Genomic DNA, 17,119 nt, shown 5'->3' with positions numbered 1-17,119 from the left:
TCTCTCTCTCTCTCTCTCTCTCTCTCTCTCTCTCTCTCTCTCTCTCTTTGTAGCTAGATTTTCCGCTTTACTTAACGACAATTCCTAATTCGATGAACTCTTAACAGTTACAAAGTTTCGACATTGCAGTATAATCCTCGTGTTCAAGTACACATAGCTCAAGAGCGTCGGTTACATTAAAACTATACGATCGAAGACGGAGTAAGCCATCGCTCGCGAAAATTCTGCCAATAAAAATCCTTCCAAGTTCCTTCTTTTAACGTTACATGACATCGTCAGGAAAGGGGAGAAATGTAATATCGCAAATAAGAACGTAATATCGGAACAGAATCGCCTTGAATAGAGTTTTAAACAACTCCTGACGTTTCAGTTAAGGAAAAATCGACTTCCAGTAAAAGACTCTAGCATCAAAATTAACATTTCACCGCGGAATGATCATAAATAACAAATTTTTTTTCAAAAAGAATTCCACTCTCAACGATTCAAAAAAAACTCTTCTATTTCACAATAAAAAAAATTTCTTTTTTTCTTTCGGGAAAACAAAGTATAAGAAATACCGATTTTAATCCTAAGTATACATGCGAGAAGAGAAATAAAATGTTAATTCAAGCGTGGCATCTGCTGCACACACATACTTTGTTTGCACTTGCCACTTCATAATGCTGGAACGAAAGGAGTAAGTGTAAGGAAGTAAGGGTGTATGTGACAATTTTGCATCTTAAGCGCGTTTCGTCGCTCCCACTTTTACCGTTATTTATTACTTAAAGAGCTTATGGTTTTATTAAGATGTTCTTTATTTAATCCTAGCGAAGTAATTTTCCGTGACTTTACAACGTAATAAATCCGAAAATATTAACGCGTTCGTCCACTCGCTTTGTATGTAATTACTAATTATAAATAATGCAAGTAATTAAAACCGCCAAAATATTTAATAACTTGCATCGCTGTTTTTTCAGTAAATACTATATTTCGATATATTATTTTATCAATGCTTTTTGGATTTATGAAATTATATTGGCATCATAATTTTGCATCTATTATTTTTAAAGGACGAAATATTTGTTGTATAAAATGTTTTATTTATAACGTGTATCAAAGTTTTGCCGCAATCAGGTAAATTGTATACTTTTGGGTAATATTGCGTCTCTTTTCTTTGCACGAGCGATCGATCGGAGCGTTCAGGACACTCTACTGTAAATGTAGGTTCGATACGTTACGGACGACGATCACATTTAAACGAAGATCAGGGAGAAAAAAATAAAAGAGCCCGATGCTCCAGAATCTCGCCAATAAAGATTGCTCCGAATTCTTCCTTTTAACGTTATAGAGACGAAGGCAAGGGAAGAGAAGGAAATCAAGGAGGCTCTCGTGCCGTCGGTCGGTTTATACGGAAAAGAAAATAGGTTTCACGAAGCTCTCGCTCTCTATCTTCGGCTCTCGCTCCCTTGCATCTCAACCTAAGAACTTTCCTCTTAATTTTCGTGTGGCACTCGATGGCGCGGCCCCCGAGAAACGAGAGACCCCGAGTTTTCCATAAAAATTCTACCTCGCTAAATTTCAATTTATCCATGAGCCGCGAGCGATCGAGCATATCGAAGCCAGGGACAGATCAGGGACAAAATAAATGGGCAAATAACTCGTCGTTTCAAGGAAGGATGCATGGAAAAGAAAAAAATTGCCAATTACTCCAAATTATTATTACGTCCTCCATAAAACCACTCCAAGGCAAAAAAAAAGCGTGGAGGTCAGATAAAGAAGCTACTGCACCGTCATTTGACCGGTGTTGACATGGAAAATACGAAATAGAGGATTTCGATTTCGAGCCTTCGTCATGTTCCCGTTCCACCAGTCGACCCGGCGCGGCCGTTTCCGGTCCCGGGGTTTTTTTCCCCCTCGAGCGTTTCACACTTGAGACTAAAATGAAATTTTACGCCTCCTGCCCGTGGTATTGCCCGATTTTCAGTTACCCTCGTAGGCCGAAAAAAAATTTTGCGGCCTACAAAGTGACGCATTAAGGAGACACAAATCTCGAATATCAGAGAGCGGCACGGCGCGGCCAGTCGCCACCCTCGTCACCAAATTTTCCCTTCCCACGAGTTCAAGCCCTCGCTTTGTTTCCAGCGGCATTTTTTTTACGACCCTCACGAAGCGGTGAAAAAAAAAAGAACGAGTGAATTGTGTATGCGAAATAAATGATCGTGCGCGAAGGGAGGAAAAATTGGACGATGACGCACGAAGGTACGTACCGCTGAAGCGAAAGAGCCGAATCCATAGAAACGCTACGAAACAATGTTGTTACGTGAAACTATCAGGAGTTAGTGTAATGGATAGGTCCAGGCTATATATGTCCAAGCTGAGCCCAAACTGGCTCCAAGCCGAACTACTCTCAACATTCTGCCTAGACAAGGCAGTTCGAGTTAAATTCGAGCAAGAATATAGTACTGCTTCGCGGAAATACTTTTTCGGCTATTTTTATTGCAGTTGTTTGAGTTATAAATGACACACAGGATGAAACAATACAATTTAAGAATAGTTTGCACTCATTATATATTGGGAATGCAATAAAATAAGAATTACCATATCTAATTTTAAAATTTAAATAATAGCATATATTTTTATCGAAAAAAATATATAGCTTAATGTCAATAAAATTCAATAGAAAAATTTCAATAAAAAATAAAAAGGAGCATATATTTTTATCGAAAAAAATATATGGCTTAATGTCAATAAAAATTTCAATAAAAAATAAAAAGAAATTTTTAAACTTCGAATAAGATAGAGAGAGAGAAAGAGAGAGAGAGAGAGAAACAAAAGTAATTATTTTTATGTCTCTTACATTTTAAGATTGTCCTGAGGTTATAAAGTGATTGCTTCCTTACCGTTGTGAAAACTGTGTCTCATTAATGTGCTCTCATAAACCATATCTTCCGGTCTCGAAACCTCGAGCCGGACACGGTAGTCAAATACAAATGCAATTATATAAATGTAATTTACTCGCGCCGAATAAAACGGTATTAGCTCGCGAGGGACAAGCGCGCACAGAAACTAGTACTTCCTCATTCGACGAAGCATTTACAGAATTTTCCGAAATATAATTAAAACATCACACGCTCCACATCGTCGACGACGATTACGACGATTACGTTTCACACAACTCGACGAAATTTCCAGTACGAGTTCCGCCGTACTGACAAGGCAACAGTAGTTCGTGAAAGAAAGAAAAAAAGAGGAAAAAAAACACGAACCTGGTATAACACCATTTTCCGATCCATTAAGCTCGCCGATGGAGCAGGACGCATCGCGTCGAGTATGCTTTCATTATTATCATCGATAATATTGTCATCGCAAATACTTACCCGCAACGCATATGGATTAATAAAGTCTCCCGTTTTACCCGTGACGAAGCGATTGGTACAGTCGTGCATGCATTCGCGTCTCGTTATCACGAAATATATCGCAGCATTTTTGACGCGACGTACGAACTGACAGAAATGAAAAAAAATGGTAGTAGCAGTTCCAAAATTATTTTTACAGTTGGTTATAATGCTCGACCGGCTGGCGCATATTCGCTCGTGCGTATTTTCATTTAGCAAAAACCGTGTGCGCGCCCACACACACGCGCGCGCGCGCCATCATCTCGCTTCACATATCTATCGTCGGCCAATAAAGACTGGCATTACGTGGGATAACGATTCGTTAAAGTAATAAGCGATTTATCGCCGGCCAATTATCATAATTGATTTATCGTGTCGATATAACGGGGCGAATGATTTGGCGCGTGAGAGAAAGCCCTTCTCCCTTCCCCCTCATCCCTGAACGCCGTACGATCATTAATATATCGTTAATGCGCGAGGGGGCTAAATCAGGCGAGAAAGTACCCGCGGGACGGCATGCCTCGTGTCGCGCGGCGACCGTTTTTCATCGCCAAATTATGAAAAATCGTCCCCGGATATCGCGACGCGTCGCGCACGGCTTAATTCCATTACGCGCCGCGCGTCTGGGACTATTCCGCTTTTTCGGAAACGAGCTTAGTACGTATGCGTAATAAATGTTAGTCGCGCGCGATCACCGCGTTTATTCTGATCGAGCATAGTCACGCGTTTACATACAGCCATTCGACCGCGATAGTCGTCTCGGTTCGTTGAATAACATATTTGACGATTTACAACGGGATACTGGCGCGGTACGCGCCACCTGACCGAGCGATAAAAGTCCATTTCGATTTTATCGGTATTTAGACCCGCGTAATCGTCAATACTGATCCGCCAATAAACCGGGATAATTATAATAGAGACGCTAGTGTGACGATGACATTCACCGTGATAATCAATATTCATCGTTGAATTCATAGACACGAAAATCTTTCTCGACGATTTCAATGACTGTGATACGTTAAATTACTAAACGTAATTATTTATATAACATGAATAGATAATTGACTATAAGAACTCTCGATAATGAAATTAAATGAGTAACAAACAAAAATGGGGACATTGAGAGTGCAAATTGGTTACAGCGCGTTAGTTGCACCATTTTGTAATTATAGGAATATGGTACATAATTATACAATAGACGTTTCGGCTCTACTTCGCGCCATTTTCAGCGATGCGACATAATTTTTTAATTATCTATATTAAAATTAAAATCTTACACGGAAAGAACGGTTTTGCTGAAGTATCTAAAAATTTAGTTAGATACAGATTTAAAAATAATTTTGTTGTAAGTACCATCAAAATAATTATAGTAAGCCGTCTAAAGTATGATGATAATGCTGTAAAAAATTTTGACGTTTTAGCGATCAGTTTGAGTGTTCTACATAATTATTTTGATGGTCCAACAAAGTTATTTTCAAATCTGTATCTAAGCTAAATTTTTAGATACTTCAGCAAAACCGTTCTTTCCGTGTACATAACACGTGACACGACAATAAAAATGCGAAATAAAGCTCGATATAAAATATCAGAATTGTTGATAAGCAGCTGTCTACCGGAATACATGTATAATATAATAAATTACGCGAACTCGTCTAGAAAACCAAACATTGCTACAACTTGTCATGCAATAGAATTTACCTCGGCGAGTAGTGACGTTATCGTTGATAACATAGCAGTCACATGAGAAAGTATGAAATTTCCGTTGTATTCGTGTCATTAGTGCAGCGACAGGATCCAGTATCTATTTCCCGAGGGATCCGCATCGCGGAGATTATTAGGGCCACTTTCACTGATGTCTTCGCCAGTATAACTCGAGTACGTCCACAGAGCTATTATTGTTGAAATTTCGCGAGAAACGAGGAAGTTGCCCGTTTACCAGAGTTTCATATATGTAACTAAGTTGGGCCTGCCAGAGGGTAGCAAATAATCCAATCAAGCCTTGTCTTTCGACAAGAAGACTCTGCCACTCTGTCATACAAGTTCCTCATATGCATTTGTTTACGATATGAAAAAATATAAGAATAAAAATTAAAAAACACGTAACTTCGAAGAAGAGCTAATTTGTAACGTTAGTTATATACTTATTATACAAATAAAATATTTCATACATATATAATAATCATCCTTATCGTTAAAAAATGATAATTATTAATAATAGCGTCATTAAAAATAATCATAATTAATTTTATTCTTAAATAATATGTATGTGATAATGTTCACATAAGTAAAAATAAAAAATTTTTATGCGTTTTTATCAATTATTGTTACATATTCTCCTTGTATGATTGCAAATAATTGATCTTTTAAAGGATCTTTATAAATAAATTAAAAATGGCAATTTCTTTCTTCAATCCACCGTGACCTAATTCAGCGACTATTGCCTGCCTATAGCCTGTACTTCAACCCGATTTTGCGTTTCTTTTCCTTCATCTGCCTTTCTCCTCATTTTATCCTTTTCTACCTTTTCTATCCCTTCTATTACGGACTTCATTGACACCCTCAGCCATCGAGAAATCGCGAGAGAGTAATTTCCCGTGATTAATAACCTTCTTTCCCTGATTTTCTTCGCTCGAAGAAAGCGGTAGGAAGAAACGGAAGGACGACGGAGATTCACGCGCGATATATCACCACGGGTCAACGATTATCGGAATCTCGTTCTTTCCTTATTAGTCCACTATCTTAAGAAAAAAGAAGCAAATAATAAGAAGGTGACGAAAAGATTCTCGGATTAATATTAACACAGCAATTTTCTTTCATCCGAACGATACCTGGCGTGTATTTGATCTACTGCAATAATTATGATGCAGTTAAATGAATTTATACCAAGTAATAAATTAAATAAATTACTATGCCGAGTGATTAATTCACGCGGACTGTTTAACTGATTGAAACGCCAACAAACATATTTGCTACATATATAATTGCTCGAGTATCCGAGCTTGATTTCAATGTTATTTCTACCATACAGAAAACAGCGTAATGTTTTATTGCGAAGTTGTACGGTAACGTCGAAGTTTAATTCAACGTCGCTTCCAATATTATCGTCTATAAATTCATAATATTTGCCTTTTATTCGCATCGTTCGCTCGCGCAGCGTTCTGCAAACATCTGCATTCATACAATGAGATGCTGTAGTCGCTATTATTATAAAATGTCAATATCATATCGAGTACACTGCCTTCGTTTATATCTAAAAAAAAATATATGTCAAAACTGTTTACAGTTATAAAATCTTGATCGAATTTCTTCAAAGTTGAACTTTTAAGTTTAATCGTCGCACCCAACTGCTCAATTAACACTCGAAAGTATATGTGAATATATTTTCATGCAAATGAAGCATAATTATTTCGACTGATTAAACGCAAAGAGCATGGAAGGAGGCAAAGATGAAGGCTCCTTTGAGCCTCTGAATTTCTTTCTGAGATTTAATCGGCCACAGCGAACGAAGCGTAAACACATTAACAAAGCTCGTCGCGATCTTTTCCAGAGTCTACCGAACAAGAGAGCAAGAGGCGTGCTTTGAGCGCGCCAATTTAATCCATGGAAAGTAGACTCTCTTTTTCCGTACACTTCGTTTACACTTTATAACGCAGTTCCGCAATAAAAAAGACTGCAGGTGACAACTTTGCATTCTAAGTGTGCAAAACAAAACGGGCAGTAATTATCAGGGTAAAAAATACGAATAGATATGAGCTGAGAAGCTCGAAAGTTCTATATCTTTGCATACAAAAGCATTTTAACACCCACGAGATGTTAACGTAAAATCCAAACCTTATAAAAAAGCCGAAGAGATATCTCAAAAACATATTCAAAAATTATCTATTAACTTAAAATAATTATATTAATTTTAAATTAATTAAATCGAAAATATATAATAAATGATAAACATGAGAAATTTACTTTTTAATACACTGAAAAAAATCCATGTACTTTTACATGGAAATTACATGTTTGTAATCGGAAAATTATCTAATTATTACTGTAATTTTTTTCCCAGATTTTTTTAAGTGAAAATACATATTAATGGTAAAATATATAAGTGAAATTACTATTTCTATATAAAAATCACTTGTAGTTTTTAACGGTATTTTCACAACAATGAACGAAGAGAAAACAGTTTTATTTCCTGAGAAATTACATATAGGTAATCTGCAATTTTCAATATAAGAAGTAATATTGCATGATTATGCTGGGTCGGAAAAAAAACCCAGCAGAATCATGTAATTTCACACAAATATTTTTTTTAGTGTATGTGTTTAGGCTTGTATTGTAACGAATATAGCTCGCGTAAATAATGTGAAACATCCTTGAGCGGATATAACTCTTGAAAAGAGAGGTTCTCGTGTAATTTCACTTGTAAAGCCGTTAATGCATGTGATGATGTAAAACGTTATACTCGATATATTCAGTGTGTGTATTTCATCTGTATGCAATACGCCGAATAAATAGCGAGCGATACAACAATTAAAATCGTAATAATGAAATTATCGGTGCATCCGCGACCGCGATCATTGTTGTTGAAAATTTCGTTGCCACGTAATTAACGTATGATACGATTTAGCGAACGGCATGGAATTATTTCGTTCAATTAAAGGCAAGATTACATTAATTGCATCGAAAAATTTGCATTCACTACTGTTCGTTATCCGCGATGAACGACGGGCAAGTCGAACGGCATCAGGCACGATCGATGAATTATCTCATTATTTCGAGTTCGCAAGCAGCTCATTTTCAACGACTTGATGCTACGAGTGCCTTAATAGGGGCAAAATATGAAAAAGAGTATGCTCACAGAGAGCTCCGCTCATCTCTCGCCGTAATCCAATTAACTTTATTTTCTCAAGCCCTCGACAGTGCACTCTGTATAGTGGTGCTCTATTAAAGCGCACTATGCAACGCTCCTCTTCAAACGCGATCCTGTCGCCGCTAGCAGCACATTGCACTTGCGCGCGCGTGCCACGCTAGTAGCTACATTCCGTAAAGGACAAGCAGACGCAGGAATTACTGAACTCGAGAGGCCAAACTAACAACTTGAGTGCTCGCCAAGTCAACACCGATACCCGAACGTTACTCCGGTAGAGGATCGCGATGTCTCCGTGCATGATATTCTCAAAACCGATCGGCAAATATATACAGGAAGTCCCCAAAATTCTGACTAAAATGCGGAATAACGAGATCACACGTATACACTCCGTTTCATGTAAAATACTTCTTAACCTAGGAATGTACGATCTCTGCTTTACACACACACGCGCATCTGTATATGGCATAAATCGTCGTGCTTTATTCACGAACCTAATCCTGAGGACCATAAAGCTAACGTGATATATTTTCAAACGCTATAATCGAGATATATACTGTACAGAGAGTTTGCAAAGTTGCAATATAAAATAACAATCGTATCTTCAATGTAATAAAATAAGATACTGCAAGATCTTTTAACTTTCGTAAATGTATATCACCTATATTTTATGTACATGATATAATAAGCTATTAAGATTTATCCAACAATTTAATTATCATCCTATCATTACATTACATCACATTAATTATTTATACTACTATACTACCATTATAAACTTGTTATTTCCATTTTACTGATTCTCTGTTTAAATTTTATTATTTAAAAAAAAAGGTAAAATAATTTAAACATGTAAAAATATTAAGTTTTTTGTGAAACATACAATTATGCAATTGTGTCAAATTTAAAAAAACACATATTCTTTGTGTATAATAAGTTCTATACATATCAAAATTATTTTCAAATAAATATAACATCATTCTTGATTCAGCAATATATCTCGTGTAAATATTTCTCAGGAACATACTTCACGACATGTTAGTTCTTATCGCAATATGCTGCGAACACCTAGAAAAATATTGAATCATTATATTTAATATTCTATATATCACTTTTCGCACACAGCAAATATAGATCGAGTCAACTTCAAATTCTACGAATCCAATGCTATCGGAAGTCTCGCAAAGATATAAAGGAAAAATACACACAGGAGATACTGCCGATTCAATTGACGTTACTTGAATATACACGTACATCTATCAAACTTAGTCACAATTCGATAACGTAACTTCTTGTTTTACACGTGATCATTCAGTGAATTTTTCTCGCCACTCCGGTGTGGCGCGCATCGAAATTCCGCGCAATCCGATTTTATTGACGCATAAACGTTACGCGACAGATACCAGTAAATCCCATGGTGCGCCATAAAGGTCGTCATTTACAAACCAGTTAATCCCAATCCACTACATCGCATCGCCTTTAAAGGATGCACGACGCGATTCTCCCCATAACAATTATCCGCATCGCTCGTACGTACACCGGTACGCGCGAAATCACGCCCGCGCGATAAGACTGTGCATGCGAATGCGGATTTTTGGATCACGTAAAAGCGAGATAGGAACGTGCTAGAAATATCGACACGATGCATCATTAAGGCCAAATTGCCGTATCAGTTTTCGACGCTCGGGCGATTATGCAAATGCGCGGATCGCTCGCGACAATTATTTCGAATTAAATCCAGTCTTAATCGTGATTCGAATACGCGATCGCGCGACTGTACAGAGTCGAAATCCAAATTCAAACGGCGCGCACATTTTCACGGAGCGTGTGTGATATATGTAATTTTATTTCCAGTCGTCTTATATATCAGTACAAAATTATCTTTTTCAAAAGAGATAAAAAAAAACGCGCCAAGTACACGCAATGTATTTTGTAAATTCAAAAATTCAACCTAACAAGTAGTAGCTTTATTTCTCCTTAACAAAAAATTATATCATCACTGCCATTTTTGTCCGACGACGTCGACGACAACGACGTTTCTTAAAATACGAAACTACACTGTAAAAAATTTAATGTCTACTAAAAAATGTTGATATAATATTTCTAAATGTAAAAAATAACACGATGAATAAGTTATTTTAACACAAAATTTATAGAGTGAACTTTCTGGGACATTAAATTTTTTACTGTGTAGCGATATTAGCACCGCTAGCGTCGAAAAAGTGACAAGGACGCGCAACTAGCGTTGTGGTGCAAAAGTGACATTCTGGACGACGATGACGTATCTTAATAAAAATTTACACACTTCGGACTTTGCATCACAAAATCTCCGCTCGTAGGGTACGTACAGGAAAAATAAAAACACTTTTGTCATATAATTCGACCCCAAGCTATCGATTGAGATTAGTCTGAACTCGATCCGTTCAGTCATTTATTGAGACTTAAAATCTCGGGTCCTCGCAACTCGTCGCGTCGCGTAAACGAGTCACGGTCGGTCTTGCTCCGCGTGTACTTGGCGCGAGACACTACCGTGTCTCTTGATTATTGAACGATGTTGTTTATTTCATATGTACGTATGTATGAAACTATCGAAAATTTATGATCAAATAAGAAGGAAATATACCTACACGGGTATATGCAACATAATCCTAAATTCCATTCTTACGATATAAATGTTTTCAAATTTAAAATCCAGAGAAGTAGATACGGAAAAGTGTCGGAAGATGAACTTCTCGTAATCCATCCTTCCGTTGCTCGAGAAGTCGCATCTCATTTTTTCCTCACTATTCCTTGCCGTTACGCGAGTTCTAATCACGCTTCAATCTCGCATGAGTTTCATCCTGCAACCCAACCGCCTTACGGAAGACAGCGAAATTCGCAACAATTATTATGTATGATTAAACTCGCGCGATCCGACAGAAACGAACGATCGCGAAACGCAAACATCGAGGGTGCGCGCCGGCGTTTGAGATAATTCAATCGGGCCCGTACACACGCTCCGCCGCGAGATCCCCTTTAAGCAATACTCGGGACACGGGAAGTGCTTCATAATAATAATTATCTCGCATTCACTCGCGGGCGCGTGCGGGAGGGGTGATGGCCTGGTGCGTGCAACCAGGTGCCGACCGCGACGTTTACGCACTTACGTGCATGAACGTAAGTTACGCGGGCGGGCGGAGCTAGAGAGCTGTGTAAACTCTAGGATCATATACCGCGATACAGGCGAATTAACTGATGTACGTGCCGACTGGCCGCAGCCGATGTAATAGCTTAAGCCGTTTACACATCGCTGGCGTATGTAAACGCGTGCGCTCCACCCGCATCCATCTCGCTATCTCTCTCTCTCTCTCTCTCTCTCTCGCTCGCGCGCGAGTACACAACTTGCTTTTACAAAGGTATATACATATACGAAATGCGTATGTGCGCACGTGCATTTCACGGGTCAACGTACGCCATGCGCATGCAGTTACTGAAACGAGTCATGAAAGGACATTTGATGATACAATTTATATCTTGTATGTATACACGCGCACTTTTCTCGTGAATATCTCAGAGATAGAGACGTCAATTTTTCAAACAATACAAAAATGTGTTCAATAATATTCTTGTTCTACTCGTTAGTAATGAATTTATCAAATTATTAACGACTTACGATTATTATTTAATTAGCTAATAATCGTAAATAATATAAAAAGTATACAATACGCATATTAAATGATCGCTCGAAAGAAGCATATAATATATCTTTGTCCGTGGCAGCAATGTGACAATCGGAAACGAGATTCAAGCCAGAAGGGATTAAGCTTTAAGTACGGGAATAAATCTTTACGTAGTCCGCTTTACCGAAGATAAAAGCTCGACGTTTAAAAAGTAATAGAATTCAAGAAAGTCCGGCGTCCGGTAGAGCCAGTTAACTCCTGAATTTATAATAAAGTCTGGATGAATAAAAGTGCGCTGTGATTTACTACTCGACTAAAGATAAATAAGAAGCTGCCTCGTTCGATAAATCGTTTTCTTTCACGCTTTTGTAATTAAGTAAAAGCGGCACACTTTTATCTTTACACGCGCATATATTCGTTTTATTCTTCTCCTCTCTATCCCTTTCTTTCTCTCATCATTCTATAGAGAAATTATTCTTAAAATTAATTACTTAAAACTCTTTCAAACACAATTGTCGCGAGTACTAAACTGCGAAGTAGACGAAACGCAATGTAGAATAATAAGTAAGTTCATTAAAATTGAACTAGGAATTTCTATTTTCGAAGAATTTGTGTTGTGTGTGCACGATATATTTATGTATTCAATTATACCGACCATCAATTCGAATTCTCTGGAGTATTATGAGTTCACGAGAACGGTGGAAACGGAATAATTTCGCGAAGAGGCGGGCGCTTCGTCGCGACCATTTATATTATTTCGGATACAAGATGCACCGGATATCCCCGAGAAAATCCATTTCGGTTTCCAGTCACTCCAGACGATCTCAGGAGCGCCAGCCCGAATCTTGTCGCCGGAAGTCGTACGTTGTCGATCTGACGGATGGCGCCAATAGATCGCAGCCACCTTTAACGCGGCGCACTTCTAAAACCCTCTTGACTCTGAGAGAGGGGGAGACGAATACCTCGTGAAAGAAAAAAAAAGAAGAAACGTGAGAGCGAACGCCCCGCGCGATGAGAGAAGGATGAGGAAAAACGAAACGAGAAGCGAAACTGTCGGAAGTGTCGGATAGACGAATAAACGAGACGCGAGTGGAGAAGGAGCGCAGGACGAGACGCGCGTATCGGAAATAAATCGCAAGACCTCGCTGCCATAATCTCGCTGCGCGCGTTGCCAGCGCGCAAAAAACTCGTGCAATACGGGGCTACCGGGGGGGCACGTTCGTGCATCGCCGTTCCTATAAAGAAGACTCATCAGTCTCGAGATAATGTCGAGCTCTTCTTATCACGAAAGTGGTTTCGCATTATAGACAATAACTCGAAGATGACAGTAATACTGTTATTGATCGCATAGCACAATAACAACTGAAAGATTAATGGATGCAGAAGCGTAATCCCGATTGCGAACGGACGCGAAGGCTGTTCCTAATTTGGACCGTTGGGCGAAATAGTCGCATAAATCGAGAATAATATTATTCACGCATTTTAAGCATTGTAACTCCTATTATCTTTTTATTTATGCAGAATTATTTTGGCATAAAAATAAAATTTTTGTTTTTTCTTCTTTATAATCTTTCCCTGCAGCGCAAGAAAAGAAATTACTGCAATAATCTAAATCAGTTTTATATCAGATATTTTTTTAAGTAAAAAAATTATAATTTATAACCTCTATAAAATATTACGCATTATCCTATTCAATTGTTAGACCTTTCATATCTGTTTGATTATCCACTTTTGATAACATGAATATTATTATATGTGATCCTAATATTTTCTTTTGTTATTATAATTAACTGCTTGTCATGTTCGTTGACGAAATGTAAAGTACATTTATAACGATAAAGTGATATGGTATCGCATAAAATGATAACACAAACTACATTGCTGCAATATATTAACGCGTGACGGACTCGCGTAATTGAAACATTTAACACTCCATTACGGTAAATACGCGTACTTCGTAGCGAATTAGCTACTTGTAATTACGGTTTGTGTGTACACGCGGTTCCAATAAACTTTATATCTTCCCGCTTGACAAATATTGCTTTGATACTGTAAACTTTATGCTCCATAAATTCGTAGAATAATTTACACGTTAAATTACGCAATAAGAATTTTAAACTGATCAATTTATAAATTATATATAAATATAAAAGATATATATACATATATAATCCATTTTATTAAAATATATATGTATATAAATTATTTATAAGTTTGGTTTATTGGCTCGTCTGATTTTTTAATTTCTTGCGTTTAAAATTTATTAATCTCTCTAAATATCCTTGACAGTTCTAAAATAGTAAAACTGAAAAGTTTAAGTTATAATAATCTGATATAAAAGTAAAAGTAGAAAATATAAAAATAAAAAATGGACTTTTTCGCGCACGCGTAATAATACTTAAAAAAAATATACACCAACAAAAGATATTTCCGCCATACATATGTTTACACATGAAATAAATCAAAGATATAGCGAAAGTTTATACATTGGCTTTCGCTGAATATCAGAATTTAGTTGCGATCATAATAAAGGAAACGAGTTATGTCCCTCGGAAAAGAGTCGTAAACCTGTAATACGTACGAATCTTCCGCATCGAATTCCGGAGATATCGAAGTCGATAATCTTCTAAAGAGGATTATTTGATAGTCATCCTGCTGGCTGAGATTCGCTACAACTTTCCGCGGAAATTTATCGGAGGTATTATAAAGGATTCATGGATGGCGCAAGCTCTCTTCACAGATTGTTGACCTTCGTGCACGCGGATTAGTAGACGGTGCACGCCAAAACTATAGTGCAGAAGAGACTTGAGAGTTAAGAAGCTCGATGAAACTCGACGACGATGTCTGCGATTAATATCCCGTGATTCACTTACCTGAAAAAGAAATAAAACGTTGATTAGTAATGGTAACAATATCCGACTCGTGTATATTTAAATAGGTAAGTAAAAATATTTTTTTCTTTTCAAGTATTATACAAATCTTGTTTAATTCTTAAAAGTATGCTCACAATAATGGGCAAATAATCGTGCTGGTAATTATAATCTACAAGGTAACGATATGTTTAATAATTTTGGAGCAATAACCATCGAGCCATAGAGAAAGCTTTGAATACACGTAAGGCAGCAATACTAATAGAGGTAAATATTATAAGAAAATACATAACTTTTATATCCTCGAAAGGATAGCACGGAAATATCGGTTTAAACCGCAACGCCAATAAAATCTTTGCCGCAAAATCACGAATGAAGTGGCTCGTTTATTTTCCTCTCGATAAGAATCGCCCGAAGGTGGGTCAACAATCCAAGACGCGGTGGGGTAAAGCGGATCGAGAGAGTCGACAAATGCGGGAGAAATGAAACCACTGGAGTAAAGAGCGGTGCGCCGTTTAACGGTGTTTGCCACGGGGAAAGGTATAAAAAATGAAATTAGGCTCGGTGGAGATAAGCACGGTGGATTAAATGCAAGCGAGGAAGTTTTAAAAAATATTAAAAGACAGCTAACTCAGAGAAGATATGTACTTAGAAATTATTATTATATATATATAAAGGTAACTAACTTAGAAAATATTATAAGATAACTAACCAAACGCGAAGAGAAGCGAATGAAAAATTGATTACCGAGAACTTCGTTAAATGTTTGAGAATTTACTTCTGGTTAATAAATATTCTATAAAACATTATCTCTTTTCTACATAAAAATAAGTTAATAATTTATTTTATTTAATACAACATATTGTATAATTATAATATTAAGTATTTTCACCCATAGACATATATACATCGTTTACATTTAATAGTTTACTGCTCTCATGTTCGATGTGACTCTGACTTTGTTATTTGCTATCGATACGAATCCTCGGTTCCAATTTTTTAGTATATATTATCTTTAATTTATTATGTAACTTATATTTAATTATTTAATTAACATCGTTTGCCGGCTGAAGAAGACTCTGTGTAGTTCGAAACGTCCTGACGTAATATGTATTATTGAGTTTGAAATAAACTTTTAAAATTGACATTTATTATTTGCTCGTTTATTAGTCCTTGTTTTTTCCCATTGTTTGAGACAGAGACGAGCGAGATCTTTTTAATTATTAAATATTTTATATAATTATAATGTATTCTTGTGAATATTTTTTTTGCATCAAAATTATTAAAAATAACTTGAACTCTTATTTTTAAACACCTTATTACATCATTCACGCAAAAATATTATTAATAAAAGAGATTATTTCTTTAGAATGTATATTAAAACGCACAATCTAGTAGCTTACGCTTTCCTTGTGCCCCGTTCAAGATTTATCGAAGATGTTTGTGACACGATCAATTGCAATTTTCACAATAAAAACAAAAGCATTCCACAGTAGTTCGAGATACTGGGTCTTTTACGATAATAAGGAACAGTGGAGGGTCGCACGAGAAACGAGCGAGAGATAAGGAGGTGACATGACAATCAAAGAAGAAGATGCGAAGAATAAACTGGAAGAAAGCACGAACATGTGGGCCCGGGTTACGGTTGTGTGAGAAACTGAAGGATTTTCTCTTGGCTTTATGACGTGAGAGGGTTGTGAGAAAAGAGGAAGAAAAAAGTATTGAGTTCCGAAACGAGGATTTCCGTTGTCGCCCCTTGCAATATAGGAATACGAGTTAAAGAAGCAAAAAAAAATATCGAGTTAATCGAAATACAATTTAATGACTTGCTTAATCGAAAAATTAACACTTGAGGAACAAATCAATTTGAGTGGAATACACGCGATGATGCGGAAATGTATGACACGCTAATTGAATCACTTGCGTTAAAACAAATTTGTTTGCATCAGAAATTCGGTTTCTCAATTTCGCATTTACTTTTACATTTAAGTACTTTTACATAAAGTATACTGTTGGCGAGGCTCGACGAAACCAAGGAAAATATTTGAAATGTCTCCTTATATTATCCTGTTTTCTTAAGAATGCAAGTGGGAAGAAAGAAAAAATAGAGAAGTGAAAAATGCATGTAAACTGATACAATATGGCATATCTGTTGTTGGTAAGGATCCTCAATATTGTCTTTTGCAGGGAAATGCGCGACATACATGCATGTAGTACATAGATTAAACGAGATTGAAAAAATACTATGAAAATAAAGAAAATAGTAGAGCCATGTAAAATGGTAGAAGTTAAAAATAAACTGAGAAGCCTGGCAGAAATGATGCGAGAAATAAATTAAAAAGACTGGATTATATG

General features: G+C 36.8%; 1 protein-coding gene across 7 annotated transcripts in view; it reads right to left on the bottom strand.

The window, feature by feature from the left end:
• LOC112464982 (protein rhomboid-like) overlaps positions 1 to 17,119 on the bottom strand; it is a 194,447-nt gene that overhangs the window by 62,289 nt on the left and 115,039 nt on the right. The window contains exon 1 of one of the 7 annotated variants that reach the window (XM_025032311.1): positions 14,476 to 14,652. The exons of the other annotated variants lie outside the window; for them this stretch is intronic. Coding sequence (XP_024888079.1) covers positions 14,476 to 14,488 — 13 coding nt within the window. The 5' untranslated portion in view covers positions 14,489 to 14,652. Of the gene's footprint in view, positions 1 to 14,475; positions 14,653 to 17,119 lie in introns of those variants that run through there. 7 annotated transcript variants of the gene reach the window in all.

Source organism: Temnothorax curvispinosus, unplaced genomic scaffold (genome assembly GCF_003070985.1).
Source record: "Temnothorax curvispinosus isolate PA1 unplaced genomic scaffold, ASM307098v1 QBEX01014781.1, whole genome shotgun sequence".
Lineage (NCBI taxonomy): Eukaryota > Metazoa > Arthropoda > Insecta > Hymenoptera > Formicidae > Temnothorax > Temnothorax curvispinosus.
This window is presented reverse-complemented; position numbering and strand designations above follow the sequence as displayed.